This window comes from Carassius gibelio, chromosome B21, assembly GCF_023724105.1.
Source record: "Carassius gibelio isolate Cgi1373 ecotype wild population from Czech Republic chromosome B21, carGib1.2-hapl.c, whole genome shotgun sequence".
Taxonomy (NCBI): domain Eukaryota; kingdom Metazoa; phylum Chordata; class Actinopteri; order Cypriniformes; family Cyprinidae; genus Carassius; species Carassius gibelio.
Window position 1 is genome coordinate 24,045,318 of NC_068416.1, and position 19,849 is coordinate 24,065,166.

At 34.8% G+C, this 19,849-nt stretch overlaps 1 protein-coding gene across 3 annotated transcripts; it reads left to right on the forward strand.

Moving 5' to 3' along the window:
• The first annotated feature begins 3,021 nt into the window (after positions 1 to 3,021).
• Positions 3,022 to 19,003, forward strand: LOC127986186 (epidermal growth factor-like protein 7). Of its 3 annotated transcripts, XM_052588439.1 has the most exons (10): positions 3,022 to 3,220; positions 3,937 to 4,060; positions 7,884 to 8,036; positions 9,212 to 9,337; positions 9,420 to 9,532; positions 9,646 to 9,741; positions 10,040 to 10,231; positions 17,357 to 17,433; positions 18,340 to 18,514; positions 18,591 to 19,003. In XM_052588439.1, exons 3-10 carry the CDS (start codon positions 7,957 to 7,959, stop codon positions 18,608 to 18,610), a joined length of 879 nt encoding a protein of 292 aa, XP_052444399.1. In that variant the 5' UTR covers positions 3,022 to 3,220; positions 3,937 to 4,060; positions 7,884 to 7,956; the 3' UTR covers positions 18,611 to 19,003. The 3 variants fall into 3 exon arrangements, with proteins under 3 accessions (XP_052444399.1, XP_052444398.1, XP_052444400.1); XM_052588438.1 differs by lacking the exon at positions 3,937 to 4,060; XM_052588440.1 differs by lacking the exons at positions 3,022 to 3,220; positions 3,937 to 4,060 and adding an exon at positions 3,221 to 3,276.
• The last annotated feature ends 846 nt before the right edge of the window (positions 19,004 to 19,849 follow it).

Consider the following 19,849-nt stretch of genomic DNA (forward strand, 5'->3'; position numbering starts at 1 on the left):
TCCTGCTTCCTGATTCACAGGAAACGCATTGCAGAGCCATTTCCTCCACTTATTTGGACTAATACATTCAGAATCAGGCTCTTTCATTCCCTAACACATACAATAAATACGTGAATCAGAGAAAACTTTGCAACTCCACCATGTGTGTGCATCAGAATGCACATCACAAACTGATTAAACCCTGTAAGTAGGGCTGCAACTAACGATTATTTTGATAATCGATTAATCTGTCGATTATTTTTACGATTAATCGATTAATCGGTTTATGTACTTATATTTTAGTTTTTTCCATTTTTTCCCCAAGTAAATTATTAATAAAGGGTCTTTATCATTCAGCATAGATTTTTAAGAGATTTTAACCATTTTGCATTGTCAGATCCTCATCAAAAATATACCTGGAGTTGTTTTATTATGTTAGTAATCCTTTGTCGAACTCTTCTGCAATCAAAACACTGACCCATACTCTAGCAAAATTCACAAGGAGATTTCAAATATTGTTTTCACCATGGCAGTCCTTAGAGCTCCTAAAGTAGTTTAACATCCCAAACAAAGCTTAAGGAATCTTTGAGAACATATTTTCACGAAGTATAAGGATAAAACAGAATAAAATTGCACTGCATTGTATTTTATTATTTACTGGGAAAAAGCTTTATAGCTTATGCTGTGAAATTGTAAACAATCCTTCGAAAAAAAGTGGCAATGGCATGAAACCTGAATGGAACTCACAATTTAAAGTAAAATCCATCAGAAGGTTGTCCAGAAAAAAAAAATTGGGACACACACAAAAAACCTGCTGTGTGAAAAAGAGCAGTGAATACTTAGAAAAGAAGTGCATTTTAAATATACTCAAACATTTACCTCTCATTCAGTCATAATTAGGCTGCAAGTCTGAATTATGAACTGGTAAACGACAAACTGATCACATAACATGTTTGTAAAGCTTTAAATGTTAACTGTTAAAAAGCAATGTTATCAGCTTTTACGACTAAACATTTGCAAACAACCTTGTACTGGAGAATCTGCACAAATAAAATTCTTAGGGGCCGTTCACATATCGCACCTAAAAACGCGTGGAAAACGCTAGTCGCGCCGCTTTCTCCTTCTTTCCAAAGCGCTCGTGCAGACGCGCCCCTGAGGCGTCTGCCTTTGCTAAGCAACCATGACGTGCTCTCTCCATGACGTGCCCTCTCCATTACGTGCCCTCTCCATGAAGACCCGGAAATTTCAGCAAAGGATAAATGGATGCGGTGTGGACGCGCCTGGAAAAACGGGCGCATCGCACCGCGTGCGTGTCGCGACCGCGTCGCTTCCATTATGAGAGTGCATACTGCGCGCCTACATAGGAAATAACGAACTTGAGCACGCAAAAGACACGATATGTGAACGGCCCCTTAAACAGTTCAGTAGTGCAGAGTTTACAGGTTACTCTTCATTTTGAAGGCTCAAAGTAAAGTACTCCCACTTCCCGCTGAATACTGCAGAGACGCTGTTCGGGAAGCACGTGACATAAAACGAGGCCAGCTATTGGCTATTCGCTACTTCACCTGCTGTACTGGCTGAGTAAAACCTCCGGTGGCTCATTACTGCCACACTTTGGTCACCGCAGATTTGAAATATGCACGAAATGAGCCGCTTATGGCAAATAAAATTTATTTAGCGACGAATCGATTACTAAATTAGTTGACAACTATTTTAATAATCGATTTTAATCGATTAAATCGATTCGTTGTTTCAGCTCTACCTGTAAGCATTACAATGTCAATGTCACCAGACCAGTTTTCTGCTCTGATTTAATCTGATGGTTCAAATCACCAACCCATAACTCATTACCCCCACCCACAGCCATTAACAACACTTAAAGCGACAGTTCACCCAAAATGGAAATACTGTCATCATTCACTCACCCTCATGTCCTTCCAGACCGGTATGACTGTCTTTCTTTTGTGGGCGACAAATGGAGAAATAAATCAGACTTCAAGGGGAATTATATGGTCGAGCCCCCCCAAAAACTATAAAATAATCCAAATGATGTCACATCATACCACACACACAGGAGTAGACAAAATTTAAGATTTATGTACAGTATTTTAACTGCACAAAAATCAATTTGGATTATACAGACTAATAAATATAAACAGACTAATAAATGTGTAGTGTATTTGTCAGCCGTACATAAATGACAGATTTTTGTTTTAAATACACAATAACCATCAGTAAATCTACTGACTATTGCAACTGAATATCACTTGTTCCACAGCTGCATTGAACCATGTTCATTTTTTGTAACTAAATATTATAATTTATTTATTATTATGCTGATTCTAAGCAGTTTTTGTAAATGCATTTTGAAAATAAGATTATTTAAATAAAATTAAATAGATCAAATAGTCAAATAAACAATGCCACAATTTTGCATTACTATTTTTTGTTAAAACTGTGTAATCCAAATGGTTGGGAATTTTGTATGCAATTCAAATACATAAATCTAAATTTAGGAATAAATGTTTTTTAGCACATACCTTTTTTTGTGACAAAATGTTTTTGGAAAGACTTATGTGATGACTTAATTATTAAAATCTAGCATCTTCCACAGATATTGCTGGCTAAGATTTATTTTATTTATTATTAATTTTTCTAAAAACATATAAATATATATATAGGGAGTTCCTGAAAGTATGACAATGAATTAACCAGGCTAAATCAGCAAATGTAATTTTAAGGGTGAGATCAGACAGGAATCTCTCCTGAAGGTGCCACCTGCACCGTTTCACTTGCATACTCTTGTAAATATTCCTAATATTAGTAGATGAAATCACAGAGCCAAACTGGCGCTGTTTCTGCAGACCACCAGAGTGTGTTTGTGGACCCACAGAGACGTGATTAGCCGAGGACAGACTTGAGGGGCATGAGTGTTTGTGCAGCCAGAGGGTTTATCAGCTCCAAACACTTGCAGGATTTCCGCATTGGGATTGTCCGTCCAATTCCTGAGTTCCACAGGAAGCGCGGAATAAAAAGCAGGAGAAAAACGCCCAAAAGCATCTCATTCCTCGCCAGCCGGATCACTGGGAGCATCGAGATTTTGACCGCGCGGTGCTCTTTATCAGAGAGAAGAAGAGTTGATAAGAAATGGCAGCGATGGAGAAGCGCGTCACAGCGCGCGTCAGGTGGATCGAATGGTCTCGAGCTCAGCGCGACGTGGCCACGTGATTTTATTAATAGGGTGAGTGTGAACGTGTATTGTTATCGGCATGGGGATTTTCTTTGATTACACTTTCGGTAAGCCTTCGAACGTTATATATGGAGCAGTTAATATGAAATTAAAGTTTCGTAACTATTAAAACGGACGATGTAAAATTATGGGGGGTTTTACTGAAAAAAATAAAAAATAAAAAATACTTAAATATATTAAGCTTAAAACAGTGTAATAATTAATAAAAAATAGTTTTAAAGAAAAAATAGTTTATCAAGTTTTTGAAGATGTAATTTTTGGGAAGCTTTTTAAATATAGAATTTAATTGTTTTCATTATACACAAACACACAAATCTAGCAACGTTTTTTCATGATCGTGAAGACATGGGCATGCATTTTAGGCAATTCATATTTGTCTACAAACCTTATTTCAAGTCAGTTTATTTAAAGAATTCAGTCAGGTTCATTATGTTTTCCCATTTATTTATCGGTGTGTCCCGGTAAACTGAGCGGCCGCGGATGACGTCACGCGGCTCGAGGGTCTCCCGTGAGCTCTTGCGTGAGTGTTTTTCCCGGGACGTCCCGGTGAAGGAGGGGCAGTTACCCCCCTGCACGCTTTGACAGTTGTGAGAGAACTGATTTGAGTGTGCAAAAACTCCTGAACACGGAGAGCCGAGCCACGGTAGACGCGCGCAGGACTTGCCAGTGCTAATTTGAGAACACGTGTGCTTTTGGATTATTTATAGGATTATTCCAGCCTCTGAGTTTGGTGGGAAACTTTGTTTTTGGGACGCGCCGGGGGACCAGTCTCTTTCTTTTCCTTCTAACATCCACGCACGAGCGTTTAATCTCGTGGATACGAGAGATTCAGTGAGTCATTGTACACATTTTATTTTAAATTGTTTATGTAAATTCATGCATCATGCATTTCAGTATTATTTATTTGGGCATGCATCATCTTAATACAGGTCATTATGTGTGTTTGTGTTACTATAATTCTTATTAGATTAGACTGAACTGGATCAACACTGCAATCTGTGAATGGTCGCATATAATGCTGTAGAGAAACAGCGCCGCCTGCTGGTCGTTTACTGATAAAGCGGTCAAGCTGCATACTATACTCACAACAATCCCTGTTCAGAATTGCATACCTCTGTTATTATTTGAATTATGTAGCATGCATACTATGCATAGTTTGAGTAAAATATATGCATAACCAAAATGCGCACTACAGGTTGCTGTATCCCACAATGCAATGTGCTTGACTTGATCTTCTGTTTCCAGCTTTTTAAAACTATTATGAATGCATATTGCATGATATATAAATTTTTGTTTCTCATACTGTTTTTAAAGAAATAGTATGCAGTATTTACTGCACACTAAGCAGTATACTAGTGCTTCATTCCAAATACAAGCACACACACTAACCGCTGGCCCTCCATTAGTCCATAACTGTTTCCGCTTCTAATTAGTGTCATTATTTATGATTATATGCAGTGATGTGGATCTAAATGCCGGTGTGTGTTGACATATAGAGTTTTTCATTCATTTTGAGGCATTTGTATAAATGTACACCTTCCAAAAAAAAAAAAAAAATGTTTACGTTTTGTCTTGTTTGCGTTTACAAATACCTGAAAATTCCTAAAACAATATGCATTCACATGAGAAAGAAAATTAAATATCAAAACTTAAGTGAATTTGTTTAAAAGAAGAAAAATATCTTCAACTTACACCGTTTGTTCTTGTTTTTAAGCATAAACTAACTCAATCTTTTAAAAAAAACATTTTTTTTTTTTTCAGAAATCAAGACGAATGTCACTTTGCTTCTCATGTGAATCTTGATTTTAGAATGTTTAGATAGTTGTACTGGAAACAAGACAAAATGGGTGTGTGAATGGGTGCCATCAGAATGAGAGTCCAAACAGCTGATAAAAACATCACAATAATCCACACCACTCTAGTCCATCAGTTAACATCTTGTGAAGAAAAAAGCTGCATGTTTGTAAGAAACAAATTCATTATTAAGACTTTTTTTAATTTAAGTCCTCTATCCAAATACACAAATATGTCAGTGGATTTTGATGTGAGAGGAGGACAACAGAGAATGGACTTTTTCAGTGCTGGAAGCATTATTAATGATTATGGACTTGAATTTTTTCCAGAAGCAAGGGTTAAAATGCTTTAATGATAGATTTGTGTCATACAAAAACGCATCTTTTCCCTTCACAAGACATTAGCTGATGCAATGGAGTGCTGTGCATTACTTGTGAATTATTGTGATGTTTTTATCATGTATTTGGACTCTCATTCTGACGGCACCCATTCACTGCAGAGGATCCACAGGTGAGCAAGTGATGTAATGCTGAATTTCTCTAAATCCTATGAAGAAACAAACTCATCTGCATCTTAGATACCCTGAAGATAAGTTCATTTACAGCAAATTTTTATTTTTGGGTGAACTTTTCCTTTAATAGCTAATTATCCTCCCTCATCTTGCTTGAAAGACTCGTTTAGTGTAAATCTATTGGTGTTGTCGGCCGCATCCCAACACAGTTACGAGATGCACAATGTGTTACACAAACTGCTTTTCAGAGAGCGTGAGTCAGAGGTCTGGCAGCATTTACATACGACACGTGCTAAGTCTTTACATATGACGGTGATCAGATGAATTGTGGGAGACGCAGCCATATACAGCATCAGTAACTGAAACAGCCTGTAGCTATACGGACCTGTAGAAACCTTTGGCAGGATATCTGTATGAAAGTCATCCAGAAGTCCTAAACCACTTTACTGCCTTATAGTGGTGTCAGACGCTCTGCGGAGGCCCGGCCAGCTCAAAACAGACAAGTGAAACATTATCTGACCCACAATCCTTAGGCTGAGATCTCACGCCTCACCAGTTCTGCAGAAAGTGTTGTTATCTTAACAAATCTGATATTAAACACACAGAAACACTGTAACGCACCTCTAATCACACACACACACATTTAGCCTCATTTCAGCTGGATTTCTGGGATGTTAGCATGTTGCTAAGCTAACAACACATTGCTTAAAATAAGCATAAACATACAAATAGGCCTATATTTGTATCGGGATCATTTTTAATTAAATTTTTAATCCATTCATTTTCTTACTGAATGAAAAACACATGTATTCATAACTAATTATTCTTGTTTCCTCTTGTTTCCACTCTTCCTTGGGTGTTTTTAAAAAAATGAACTTTAAAGTAGGCTAAAGCACTTGGTGTACTATAAGTACACTTATGTAACGATTCATATCGATATATATTATATTTTCTTCAAGTGTAGTTTTAAATGTAAGATTCAAAGTACACTACAAGTACACATTCAATACTATTAAGTGCACTTCTTTTTCAACAAGTGTATGTTTTGGTATTGAATGAGTCTTTTGACCGAGTCTCAGCAGTCAAAATGTAGTATCTTTGAATTTTACTGCCTCGTTTAAAACAACCTTCATCGAGAGCAGTGATGTCTTACAGAGCTGTCTACAAACCTATAACGGTCTTATTAGTCACATTTGGAAAGTTTTCTAAAATCTAAAAATAACCTCACTAAGTTTTGCTCGCTAACTCTTTCTGTCCCTGAGGTAAATCCCAAAAAAACGAAGTGCAGATTTACCATCCCACATGCAGGACAAAATCATTAAACAAAGAACAGGAGTAAGATGGGTCATTAATCTCCAGAAAATATGAGACGAGAGCTCATTTAAAGTGCTTCTTACTCTCTCTCACACACACACACACACACACACACAGGTGTGGTATAATAGCTGCAGCTTTAGGGTTGTTGTCAAATGCTCTCCGGGGAACACAGAGATCTGTTTTACACTGCGCTCTAAACCTGAACTCGTTAAAGCAGCAATAACCTGATGATTACAGTAAGCTGTTTGAGATGAGAGAACACACGTGTGTGTACATGTTCATGTTCAGATCAACTCACAAAGAGAAATGGCTTTTAATATAGCTGGCTTTGTGAAGAAATAGAGTGCATGCATGTGTGTGGCAGGACAACGCTGTTTCAGTAATCAAAGCCTTGCTTTTAATACGTTTTTATGAAAATAATATTTAATAATACCTATATAACCTGAAATCTTCACGGAAACACAGAAATATCTGTCTTTATTAGACTTAAATAAAAATGACATGAGTTATGATCGGACTGATTTTATTTTGAAAACATCCGTACCGTTGTAAATGTAAACATGCATGTGTGTATTTACATCTACACAGATTTCTCAGAAGCATGTTCAACTCAATCCGCTGTGAATTGTAACAAATGCACTTCTAATGATGATTAAGTGTGTCTGATTCTCTGCCTTTAAAAGTGCATTAACTCTCTCTCGTTTAAACGTGAAACGGGTCATAACTGGGCGCTTTTGCGGAATGGTTATAAATGCATGTTTTAATTCTGAATGTCTGTCTGAAGAACAGTTGTGTGTCGTATGTATGATGGGATCCAGCTGTTACTGCATAAATAACATTTCCTAAATACTAGCTAAATGCTCAGATCTCAGAATAAGACTGTGCTCATTTATAGTAATAACATGTATTTGTTTATATTGTTAGTATTATATATTATTTTAAATGTTATGTATTATATTATATATATTATAATAATAAGTGTTATAAATGTCTATCTATCTATCTGTCTATCTGTCTGTCTGTCTGTCTCAGGTTGCTGATAGAGTTGGTTGTACCTGAGGTGGACACACTCACCTGAGCGAACGACAGATAGAGAGAGAGAGAGATGTACACAGTGGTGTTGCTCTCCTCCTCTCTGTTTCTCCTGCATGTGACCTGCACGCCTCAGATTCACGGTCACCACGGGTAAATGCACATACTGTAGCGTCTGTAGTGTTAGGAAATGTCAATTCTCATGCTCTTAAGAGTCAGGGGTCAATATAAGGTTAAGGGTCAACGCATATAATAGCAGCTAATTACATCAGATTGTCATGCCCAGTTACAGCTGATGGACTGCAAAGCTTTTGATGCAAAAACAACGTGTACACATCTTCAGTCTGTTCAAAAGTTTTCACCCCCAGGCTCTTAATGCTTGGTTTTTCCTTCTGGAGCGTCAGAGAGCATTTGAATCTTCTGCAATGGTTGCATATGAGTCCCTCAGCTGTCCTCAGTGAGAAAATATGGATCTATCTAAAATATGGAAATCATACAGTCATAGCTGGAAAGGGTTAAACACACAAAAATGCTAGAAAACCAGAGAATTTGTGGGAGCTGAAGGATTTTTCTAAAGAACAGCAGGCATTTTAGATGTTCAGGACAAACAAGGGGACACATGAACAATTATCACAAAACAAAAATCACAGCTGTGGATCATGCAGATAACAAAACAGTGTTAAGAATCACTTTTGAAAGGGGTAATTTTTTTTTTTAACTTAAATTATTATTTTCTCTTGTGGACTATATGTAAACGTCTTTTATGTGAAATATCTCATTCAGGCCAGTAACATAATAATAATAATTATCGTTTTGAAGATTCTGCATAGTGAATGTAAACTTTTGACTTCAACGGTACAGTATGTACATACTACTGTTTGGGGTCAGGTTTTTAGTTTTTTTACTTTTCAGTAAGGATGTATTAAAAAGTGACAGTAAATGTATTTATAATGTTGTAAAATGTTTCTCTTTCAAATAAATGCTTTCTATTCTTAAAAAAGCCTGAAAAAGTATATCATGGTTTCCACAAAAATATTAAGCAGCACATCTCTTTTCAACATTACCGGTAATAGAAATGTTTCTCAAGCAGCAAATCAGCATATTAGAATGATTTCTGAAGGATCATGACACTGAAGACTGGAGTAATGATACTGAAAATCACAGGAATAAATTATATTTGAAAACAGTTATAATATTTCATAATTGTACAGGTTTTACTGTATATTTGATCAAGTAAATGCAGCCTTGGTAAACTTACATGGCTTCTTTCAAAAACATCAAAATCTTACCAACAGTAGGGTATTGTAAGCAGTGTTTGTGTGTTTCAGGAGGAGAGTGTGTGTTGGAGATGCTTGGAGTCGTCGTGTGTCTCGCAGCACAGAGTCGTTTCTTCAGCCCGTACACAAACCCTACATCACCATGTGCCAAAACCACCGCATGTGTAGCACATACAAGTAAGAACACACAAAACACATCAAAATACATATGATACTTCACAGTGTATCAGCGTTTCACTGGACTGTGTGTGTTTTACAGGACAATCTACAGGGTTTCTTACAGGCAGGTGAGCAGAGCAGCTCCTAATGCACACTTTTACCCAGAATGCTGTCCGGGATGGCGACGCATGCATTCACACAACTGTAACCAAGGTAAACGGACAGCCTACTTTATAACATGAGCTCTAAATGTGTTTTCTCTTGGAATTGTAACTGCATGTGTGTGTGTGTGTGTGTGTGTGTTTACTCTCTCTCTCTCTCTCTAGCGGTGTGTGCGCAGTCTTGTGCAAACGGAGGCTCTTGTGTAAGGCCTAATCACTGTGCATGTCTAAAAGGATGGACGGGAAGATACTGTCAAACAGGTACTTCATTTATAGTTATGCTTATGGCACACGCTTTATAAACTGAGTTGCATACACATAGAATTGACGTCCATGGATAAAACCAACAAATAAACATTTACAAATAAATACAAACACAATTTGAGACTGTTTTTGCAGAAAAATGCAAAATATCGGCCGATATATCGGCCATGGCGATATATCGGCGATGGCGATATATCGACCGACCACTATGAGTAGGCTTTGGGGGAAAACATACTGAAGATTTTATGATCACATATTTCAAAAACATATTTCAAAAGCCGTTGTTCTCTGTCAGATGTGGATGAGTGTAAGGAAGGTCATCGGTGCTCACAGAAGTGTGTGAATTCGGTGGGGAGTTATCGGTGTGTGTGTCAGGACGGATTCAGTCTGGCTGAAGATGAAATAACGTGTTCAAGAATTCCTGCTCCCTCCCCGCCGCCCACAGGGCCTCCAAAAGCAGACGAGCGCTCATCCAGAAGCCATGCTGGTAAGACATGTATACATTATCATCAGCCGCAGACATACTGAGTAATAGATACAAGAACGATTCAACTCCAGATAGAATTTCCAGACATGACTTTCTTTACAAAAATGTTGATATATATATATATATATATATATATATATATATATATATATATATAAAAAATTTTTAGAATAATATAATATTTAATTTTGCGAAAGAAATTCATTTTTAATGAGATTTATTCCTAATTTTATTTTATTTTGAAATATTTATTTGTATTTATTAAAACAGTAAAGCATGAGACTATTAAACAAGCTTATCCAATTATAAGATTTTATTTTTTGGTAATTAATTCTTTTAATTAGATTTATAGTTTTTTATTTTATATTTAACTGTATATTTAAATATACATTTTATTTAAATACATTTTAAAAAAATATTTAAATAATTAAAACATAAGTCTATAGAACAAGTTTGTCCAAATTAACATTTTATTTTTTATTATTATTTAAATTTATATTTAACTCTATATTTAAATATATATTCATAAATGTTTCATTTAAATATATTTAATATTTAAGTTATTTAAATTGAATGTATTAAAGCATTAGTTTGTCCAACTTAACATTTTAGTTTTGATTTATTTTTAAATTATTTATTATTATTTTAATTTATATTTAACTTTATATTTAAATATATACTCATAAATATATATTTTTAAATATATTTTAATTATTTTTAAGTATTAAAATAATTTAAAGTATTAAAAAGCATAAGTCTATGGATCAAGTGTATATGTTGCACCCTAGTTTGCTTATTTCTAATACACACTACAACTATATGCTTTGTTTGTGATGATATCAGGACATAAATCACATTAAGTATGCAAGCATTGGGACACATTATATGCACATTGTAATACCACAGATCCCTGTTTGCATAGATCTGAATGCATTAGCCTACAATTCATCAAAAGTTCATACATTTATAATCGGCTTCGGTCCAACATTCCTGACCACTTTTCTGCAACTGAAAGTGTGGGAAGAGGACAGTCTCAGATTCCCGCTTTTCCATTGCACAAGGCATTGTGGGCTATATTAACCCAAAAAGCATGCACAGATGCATACTTCTCAAATCCACTGGAAATCCCAGCGCTTTTTACATGCTCCTTTTCAAATGGATTATTCGAAACGTGCATACATCTTCAGATGAACAGTATTCTGCGATTGTGGGCTTTTAGACCGCGGTGTCCTCTCTAGCGCCCCCTGCAGGTGGATCCCTGACCAGCCTCACGGTTCATTATTACTTTTGGTACGCGCTATGCCACTCTCAACTCGTACCGTGAGTAATAGTGCACTGTGACTGGTGTCCTCAGCGACAACATACAGACCAATCACAAACCTGGACCACATCCGTCTGAAAAACCACCTCAAAACCACAATCACAAAGCCCCTGAACACCCAGCCGCTCGCTGTTTCCTTACACATTCAGTGTCTCTCATTGAGCATATTATCATTTCACAGATTGTACAGTTGTATTATATTTCTTCAAACAGTTCTTGTCAATCCCGTGGCAGAAACAGTGATGGTAACAGAGAAAAAACAGTGTAGCTGCTGTTCCAACTAAACAAAAAATGATGTGTTCAACCCAAAGAAAAAGAATGTTAATGTGTATCTGATCAGATGTAACTGAAGTACAGGGTTATGAGATGCATTAATATGAATTCTTGGCGAAAGAGATGTGTTTTTAATCTAGATTTAAACAGAGTGTGTCTGAACCCGGAACATTATCAGAGTTTGGGAGCCAAATGTTAAAAACTTGCTATCCTAGGAACTACCAAAAGTCCAGTGTTTTGTGACCTTAGGGAAGGTGATGGATTGTAACGTGGTATAAGGCTAGTTAGGTACACACACAGGAGCTAAACCATTAAGGGCTTAAAATTAAGAACTGTATTTTCCGGACTATAAGTCATACTTTTTTTCATAGTTTGGCTGGTCCTGCGACTTATTTATCAAAATTAATTTGACATGAACCAAGAGAAATTAACTAACAGAAAACATTAGCAAAGAGCGCCCTCTCGCGGCTGTGGGCGGTAATGTTTTCTCTTGGTTCTTGGTTCTAAATGAATGCGACTTATAGTCCAGTGCAACTTATGTATGTTTTTTTCGTATTTTTGGACTGATGCGACTTATAGTCTGAAAAATACGGTAGTAATATTTTGTAACTGATATGAAACTTAATAGGTAGCCAGTGCAGATAATGTAAAATATTATTTTAATATTATTAAAAGTTATTAAAAAAAACTTTTTTTTAACGTTTTTATTTTAAAGTTAATTTATTTTATGTGCTTTTGTATTTATTATTATTATTATTATTATTATTATTGTTATTGTAAACCACTATTTAGTTTTTTTTTCTCTTCTCTTCTGTTTTAGTTTTAGTTAGTCTACAACAACTGAACCTTTGCTTAATTTAATTATTATTTTGTTTATTTTATGTTCATATATATATATGTATATGTATGTGTGTGTGTGTATGTACTATTTAGATTTATTATTTTTAATTTCATTTTTAATTGTCATTTAACTTATTCTATGACTGCTAAACTTGAAGATTATATTAATTATTATTAATATTATTTAATTATTATTTTTAACAATTAAATATTTAAGATAATTAAATCATCATTATATAATATTAATAATACATGTAAATTATAAATAGTCATTATTAATATTTTAAATTGCTTCATTTTAATATTTTCAATTTTCATTTGAAGTTTAGTTTGTCTCTCTTTTTATTTTATTTTTTTATATTACTATTTAAGTTTCATTTATTTTAGATCAGTTTTGTGCTTTAACTTTCCTAAGATATTTATACATTATTTTATTTCAGCTTTACTTCAATTAACACATAGTTTTATATTAAACTTATTTTGAAGTAGAACAAGCCTGTGCAGAACGAAACACAACTGATGTGCTTCTTACTGTCAGTCTAGAGATGTTTCTCTCAGCTGAGGAGTGTCTTTATGAGAACTGCTGAACGCTCAGCAGTTCTCATAATTCGTCCGTCCGTCCGTCATCCTCTCTATTCGTCCGTCTCATCTAGCTTGTGTTGGTAGCGTCTCGCTGTTTCTTCATTTATCTCTCCATACACTATTTCAGATCTGTCTGCGATTTTAAAAGTAAGAGCAGGATCAGAATCTCCTCTGGCCCTAGACAGTCATGTTTCCTAGTGACAGGCTAAAATAATGGCCACTCGTCCTGACCGCTGGCTGGAGCTCAAACACACATTCCTGGAGTTCGCACATGAGAGCAGCACATTTCCACGTCTCAGCGTTTTTCTGTAGGGAAACGCTTTATATATTCATCAGAAGAAAAACATTTCAAAGAAAGCCTCTGAGTGACCCTGAGCACTAGTGTGTTTGAGTTTGACCCGGAGTCAATCAGCATCTGTCTGTGGGGAGATCAGATTACTCTAAACCTGTCCTCCTTCTTTACCACGGTAATCACAGTTTTCACCAAATGCTTTATTTGGTACAGTTACTTATTATTAAGAAGAAGCTTAGTGTAAAAAATATTTTTTACAAATCTAATAAAATATGAATTATTTTGTAACCCAGCCTCTTAGGTTTCTCATTACATTTTAAAATATCTAATAAAATAATATAAAAAATAATAAAATTAATTTACTGTCCAGCCAGACTAGTTACAAAGATTTTCTGTGGTAACCATAGTTTACATTAATTATATATAAATAAATGATAAAATGTTCATTTAAAATATTTCATTAAGAAATATGTAAGCTTTTTAATGACAGTCATAGTTAAAGGGGGGATGAAATGCTCGTTTTCACTCAATATCCTGTTAATCTTGAGTACCTATAGAGTAGTACTGCATCCTTCATAACTCCAAAAAGTCTTTAGTTTTATTATATTCATAAGAGAAAGATAGTCTGTACCGATTTTTCCCGGAAAAACACGACCGGCTGGAGGCGTGACGTGTGGGCGGAGCTAAAGAATCACGAGCGCCAGTAGGCTTTTGCGTTGAGAGCGTTTGGAAGCTGTGACATTACTGTGAGGAATAAAACATCATCCAAAACAAACCATGGCTAACAGTCAGATTCAGGGTATATTTATGATCCAGAATCAGATCCCGAGGCTGAAATTTAACAAGAGCAGCATCAGCAACGACGTCTCTATGTGGTATGTACTGTATATATTTACTTAGCGGTTTTGGAAATTGACTAAGTTCCACTTTATGTCGTTTTTTTTTTTTTTTTAAGCTGTGATGTGGAAAGTGCAGTTTGATGACAACATCGCATGTTGTTTACTTGATGTGCTTACGTGCCAATAGCTAAGTTATCAACACAGAGATATTTGAAGCAGTTTTACTCACCGCATGCGGTTCCAACACACGATCGTGACCCTTTGTCGTTGGGACTGCATTATCCTTAAGAAATAAACAATGTGCAAATCCGGCGTCAAACTGGGCCTTGTTTGTAAAACAAGCATCTTCGAAATGCAGGGAACAAACACAAACACTTGCACAACTCCGTTGATGCTCTGTCAAAATAAACTGCATCCACTGGTCCCTTAATGCTGTTTTTTTTGGTAATCTGTGCAGGGTTGTCTTGCCCTGGCAACCAAAAACACACATCTTTTGTGACATTTCGCGACGCTCTCGCTCTGATCAGTGAAGTCTGTTGTGCTCTCAGTGCGCTGCTATACGGGAGCGCGCGCTCTTCCGGCAGAAGTGCGTCAGGACCCATATAAGGAAATTCCGCTCCATCTAACGTCACACAGAGCCATACTCGAAAAAAACTTTCCGAAACTTGTGACAAACCGGAAGGAGTATTTTTGGAACAGAAATACTCCTTCAAACCCACAACTTAATTTTTGAAACTTTGTCCATGTTTAGCATGGGAATCCAACTCTTTAACAGTGTAAAAAACTCAGTATGCATGAAATAGCATTTCACCCCCCCCCCCTTTAATAACAGAATGCTTTCAACAAACCTCAAGGTGTTAGCTCATCATATTCAGTTTACACCAAATATCTTATTTGATAGATAGTAAAAAAGATAAATAGAATTAAATAAAAATAAAAAAACATTACTAATTTTTTATAAATATTTTTTAACATTTGAAAAAATATGTTATTAAAAATTTTTATTAATTCATTATGGCAGTGTTGATTAACGCCAGATTATTACAGTTTTTCTGTAGTACCAAAATTAAACTATGGTATTTTTGTTATTATTGAGGTATTTATTAATACACGTTAAAGACAAAATGTCTAAATGCATATAGAATGTGTGCATTTGTTAACTAAAGATATGTTTAAGTCATTTAAACATGTCTTTCTTGCATTGTCTGTTTTTTTTTTTATTGTTGTTGGACTAAACTTGCTGATTTTGCACATATTTACACAAGTGGAATGAGACTGTATTTTTAACTTTGGCTAAAAATGTCATTCCTTATTTTTAAGTGAATTGTTTAAGTCTAAAGGCATTGCTCTGTGCTCTTATCTCTAATTATAATGTCATTCTGAGCACATAAACGAATGGAGTTTATGGGGCCCAAATCCCCAGAAAGCTTTAGTTTATAACTACATTAGTGTCATCAGATAGAAGAACAGGAAGCTGAATGTTTAGCCGTGTGATGATGATGATGGCCACGGCCGGACAGCATATGTAGCTGTTGTTCCCGCTTTCGTTTTGGCCCGATCTGTAGCTCACATTCCAGATCTATCAAACTCAGACTGCTGGGGGTCACTGCTTTTCCTCACACACACACACACACACACACACACACACACACACAGCGGCTCTCGCTCGCTCCCACGTGTCTTCATAACACCACACATCTGGGACAGATTGACTGAGTTTCAGTGTGTGTGCGACCCATTGACTAGTTTTTAGACAGTTAGAACTCACAACCCAAAACATTCCGAATAACTGCCAAGAGGCGGGGCTTACTGGGTTGAGCTCTGATATGATTGGGTGTAAATCACTTCCATTCACAAAACAACCAATCACAGGCATCGGTATTCTTTTACTAGAGCTTGTGATGAAATCTGACCTGATTTCTTGTACAGTGGTTTGCAAAAGTCTGAAAACACTGGGATTTTCTCATTTTAACCTGTAAAATGAATAAAGTTTTTTGAATCATTTTAAGCAAAGAAACATGAAGTAACACGAGGAAATGTTTCATATTTTGTTCTCTTTCTTGTTTACAATTAGCAAATTAGTGACATGAAACTTTGCAAAGGTGGTCAGATGTTCCAGCTTCCACTGAAGCAAAAGATGTTCTTTTAGACAATTCACACAGAAGAAGAGTGCTGCTATCATAAAAGCAATAATATTGAATTAATAAATATTTAATAAATTGTTTAATAATGAAATAAATAAATAAATCTGATAACAAATAATTAAACAAAATTAATTAATCTTTTATATTACATTAAAACAATCAACACAAGCATTATGTATGTAAAAAAATAAATATCTAAAATAATTAAATAACATTAAATAATGTAATATATATATATATATATATATAAACAAAATATAAAGAAATACATTCATAGCAATTTTTAAGTGTAATATTTTTGCGGTTAATTTGTATTAAATAAAATGAAAAATAAATAAATAAACAAATTAATCAAAGAAGAAACATTTTCCACTAGTGGTCTCAGACTTTTGGACCCGAGTGCATATCAAAGTATTTGCATCATATTCTTGCCAAACCTCAAACTTTCCCCCTTTTATCACCCCCTCCACTCCTCTCTCTTTCTATTTCTATTTCTGTCTGTCTTTTTATTCATCTGTGCTCTTTGGTCTGCTCTGGGATCGCTATGGATATTAATCACGAATACATGAAAGCAGAGAACATGCAGAAATATAACATAAAACAACAGTGCTTTCTGGAAGTCTTACAAGAGCGCCCCGTCAGTTTGCGTGTTTGGATGTTGTTTGCTGAATATATAAGCATTATTTATGTTCAAAGCCTGGATCTTAAAACATGAAATATAGAGTTGTGCGCTGCATTACAGGTTTTAATTAAGGCCGAATGTCAGTTTGTGTGTGTGTGTGTGTGTGTGTGGTCCGTCTCTAATTTCTGTGGGTTTTTTCTTTGTTCTTAAAGGTGGAGGATTGGGATTGGTGGAAAACGTTACCGAAGAAGTTCAGATCCTTAAAAACAGAGTGGAGCTCCTCGAGCAGGTCACACACACACACACACACACACACACCCTCGGGACACATCCCACTTCAAACGATGGGAAACTAGCGCGTCTGCCAAAACTGCTTATTGGTTCAAAGCCTCGCTAATAGTTTAATTAAAAGCAGTAGTCAAGCTCACACATCCCAGATTATGAAGCATTAAACACAGACAGATACAGGTGACCCTTAACCATTAAACTATTAGAGTTTTTATTAATAATTCACTTTTTTTTTAATTTCCATTTAAATTTTCGCTACATTTTTGGTAATTTTGACATTTTTATTAATTTTTTTCATGTCTACATATATTTAGATTTTATTTATAAATCTTAGTTTGAGTTATTTTTGTAGATCAAGTTAAAAAGTTTAAAAAGTTTAAATGTAAATTTTTGTTAAATTTTTTTAATTTTAGAAAATATTTATACTACGTATTTTAAGTACAAATTTCTTTAATAGTTTCTTTAATAGATAAATGGTTTATTTAATGGTTAATGTAATAGTCTGCGGTGCATTTGCACATTTTGGGGAATGTAGTTGGTCATCCATCCATGCATACAGGGAATTGGCAAAAACGTATCACATGCTGCAAAAATAGTAATTTTAGTAAAAAAAATAGTAAAAAAAACCTTTGAATGACAAAAGAGGAAACTCGATTAATAACTGCAGCTTAATCTGTTTTACAGCATTTATTAATCTTTGTTAATGTTAGTTATTAAAGACAAGTGTTCATGTTAGTTCACTCAGTGCATTAACTAATTAACAACTTTAAAAAAATTGTATTAGTAAATGTTAGAAATATTGTGCATTGTTCGTTTGTTAATTATTAAGTACTACTGAATGAAACCTCATTTGTAAAGTTATGATTTGAGTGTCCTAAAATGTAAAGAAAAACCTTTCTTTCTGTAGAAACTTGAGATGGTTCTGGCTCCCTTCACTACGCTCTTCCCCTTGGATGGTGTGGGAGACACTAACAGCTTCCTGCCTGAGAGGACCAACTTCCTGTCACATTCTCTTCAGCAACTAGACCGCATCGACTCGCTCAGTGAGCAGGTCGGATTCCTGGAAGAGCGTATCGGAGCCTGTAAGCATATATCTGTGTGTATGAAGCTTATCCGTAAAATCTGTTTCAGTTGATAAAATAACAACATCTTTATTAGGTGCCTGCCAGGAGAACTAGACGATCAAACATGGGCTGGATCCTCTGAAACAAGTGATAAAGTCTACATGAACAACACTGATCAAAGGCCTGACCCCTGTAAACATGTTGAATTCACTCAAAAAGCATGTAGGGGAAAAAAATGGCAAAACACAAAAACTTATGTGTTTTGGCACATGAGCTGGTGCTTAGATATTTCGCAGTATTTTTCAATGCATTTCTTTCATTTAATCTGTGGTGTAAGTGCAGCTGTATGGTCTCTCCAAGTTTGAGTCAGGAAAAATGTAAATTTACATATTTATAAGTTCATGTCCTTCCTGAGTATTGCTATTGGGAAAACAATACAAAATTGTATTTTCTTTTTTTTTGTATCATTATATGTTTAAAATTTTGTAATAAAATTGCTTAACTTTGTTTCTTGTTCTTGTTTGTGGTTCATTAAGTTCAATTTGTACAACATTGACTATCTGTGGTTTACAATTCTACAGTTTGGAGAAGAAACTGTTCCAGAAGCAGTCTAAATTTGACAAAACCTGCTTTTACTATGGAGCACTAGTTTCAAAATGAACATATAAAAATGCAAACAATTAAAAAAACTTAATTCACATAACTTACAAGTAATTAGTCGAATTTCTGTCAGCAAATCTATCATCTTATTTATGTGAATGTGAATTAAGTATTTGTGAATCATATTTTGGAAATATATTAAGCCAAGTATGCAAATGTGCTACCAAATTTACATTTCACAAAACATTTTTCTCCATTTCCAAATTTCATTTTGTGAATATAATTAGGTTATGAATTACTGTTTGCAAATATATAAACTTCTTTTTGTCAATGTGAATTGATCATTTGTGAATAATATTTTGCAAATACATTATGTAAATCTTCAACTAAAATCACAATTTCACTTTGTGAATATAAATAAGGTCATGAATTTCTGAATTGCTGTTTTGCAATAACATATTTTCGTGAATGTGAATTGAGCATTAGTGAAAATGTTTTTATTTTGTAAATATAGTAATGCAAATGCACAACAAAATTTACATTCACAAAATTAGATATACAGATACAGTATATTATATTGACTTTTTTTCAATGTGAAATTGCTTGCACATTTGTTAATCCCTTAATTTTGACACTATTTTAGCTCCATACTTTTAAGTGTGTACTAGAACATTTAAAAATGGATCACAAAATAAAGATTTGCTTGACTTATTATTATTATTTGAAAATAAATATTTTTATTTTCTGTTTTGG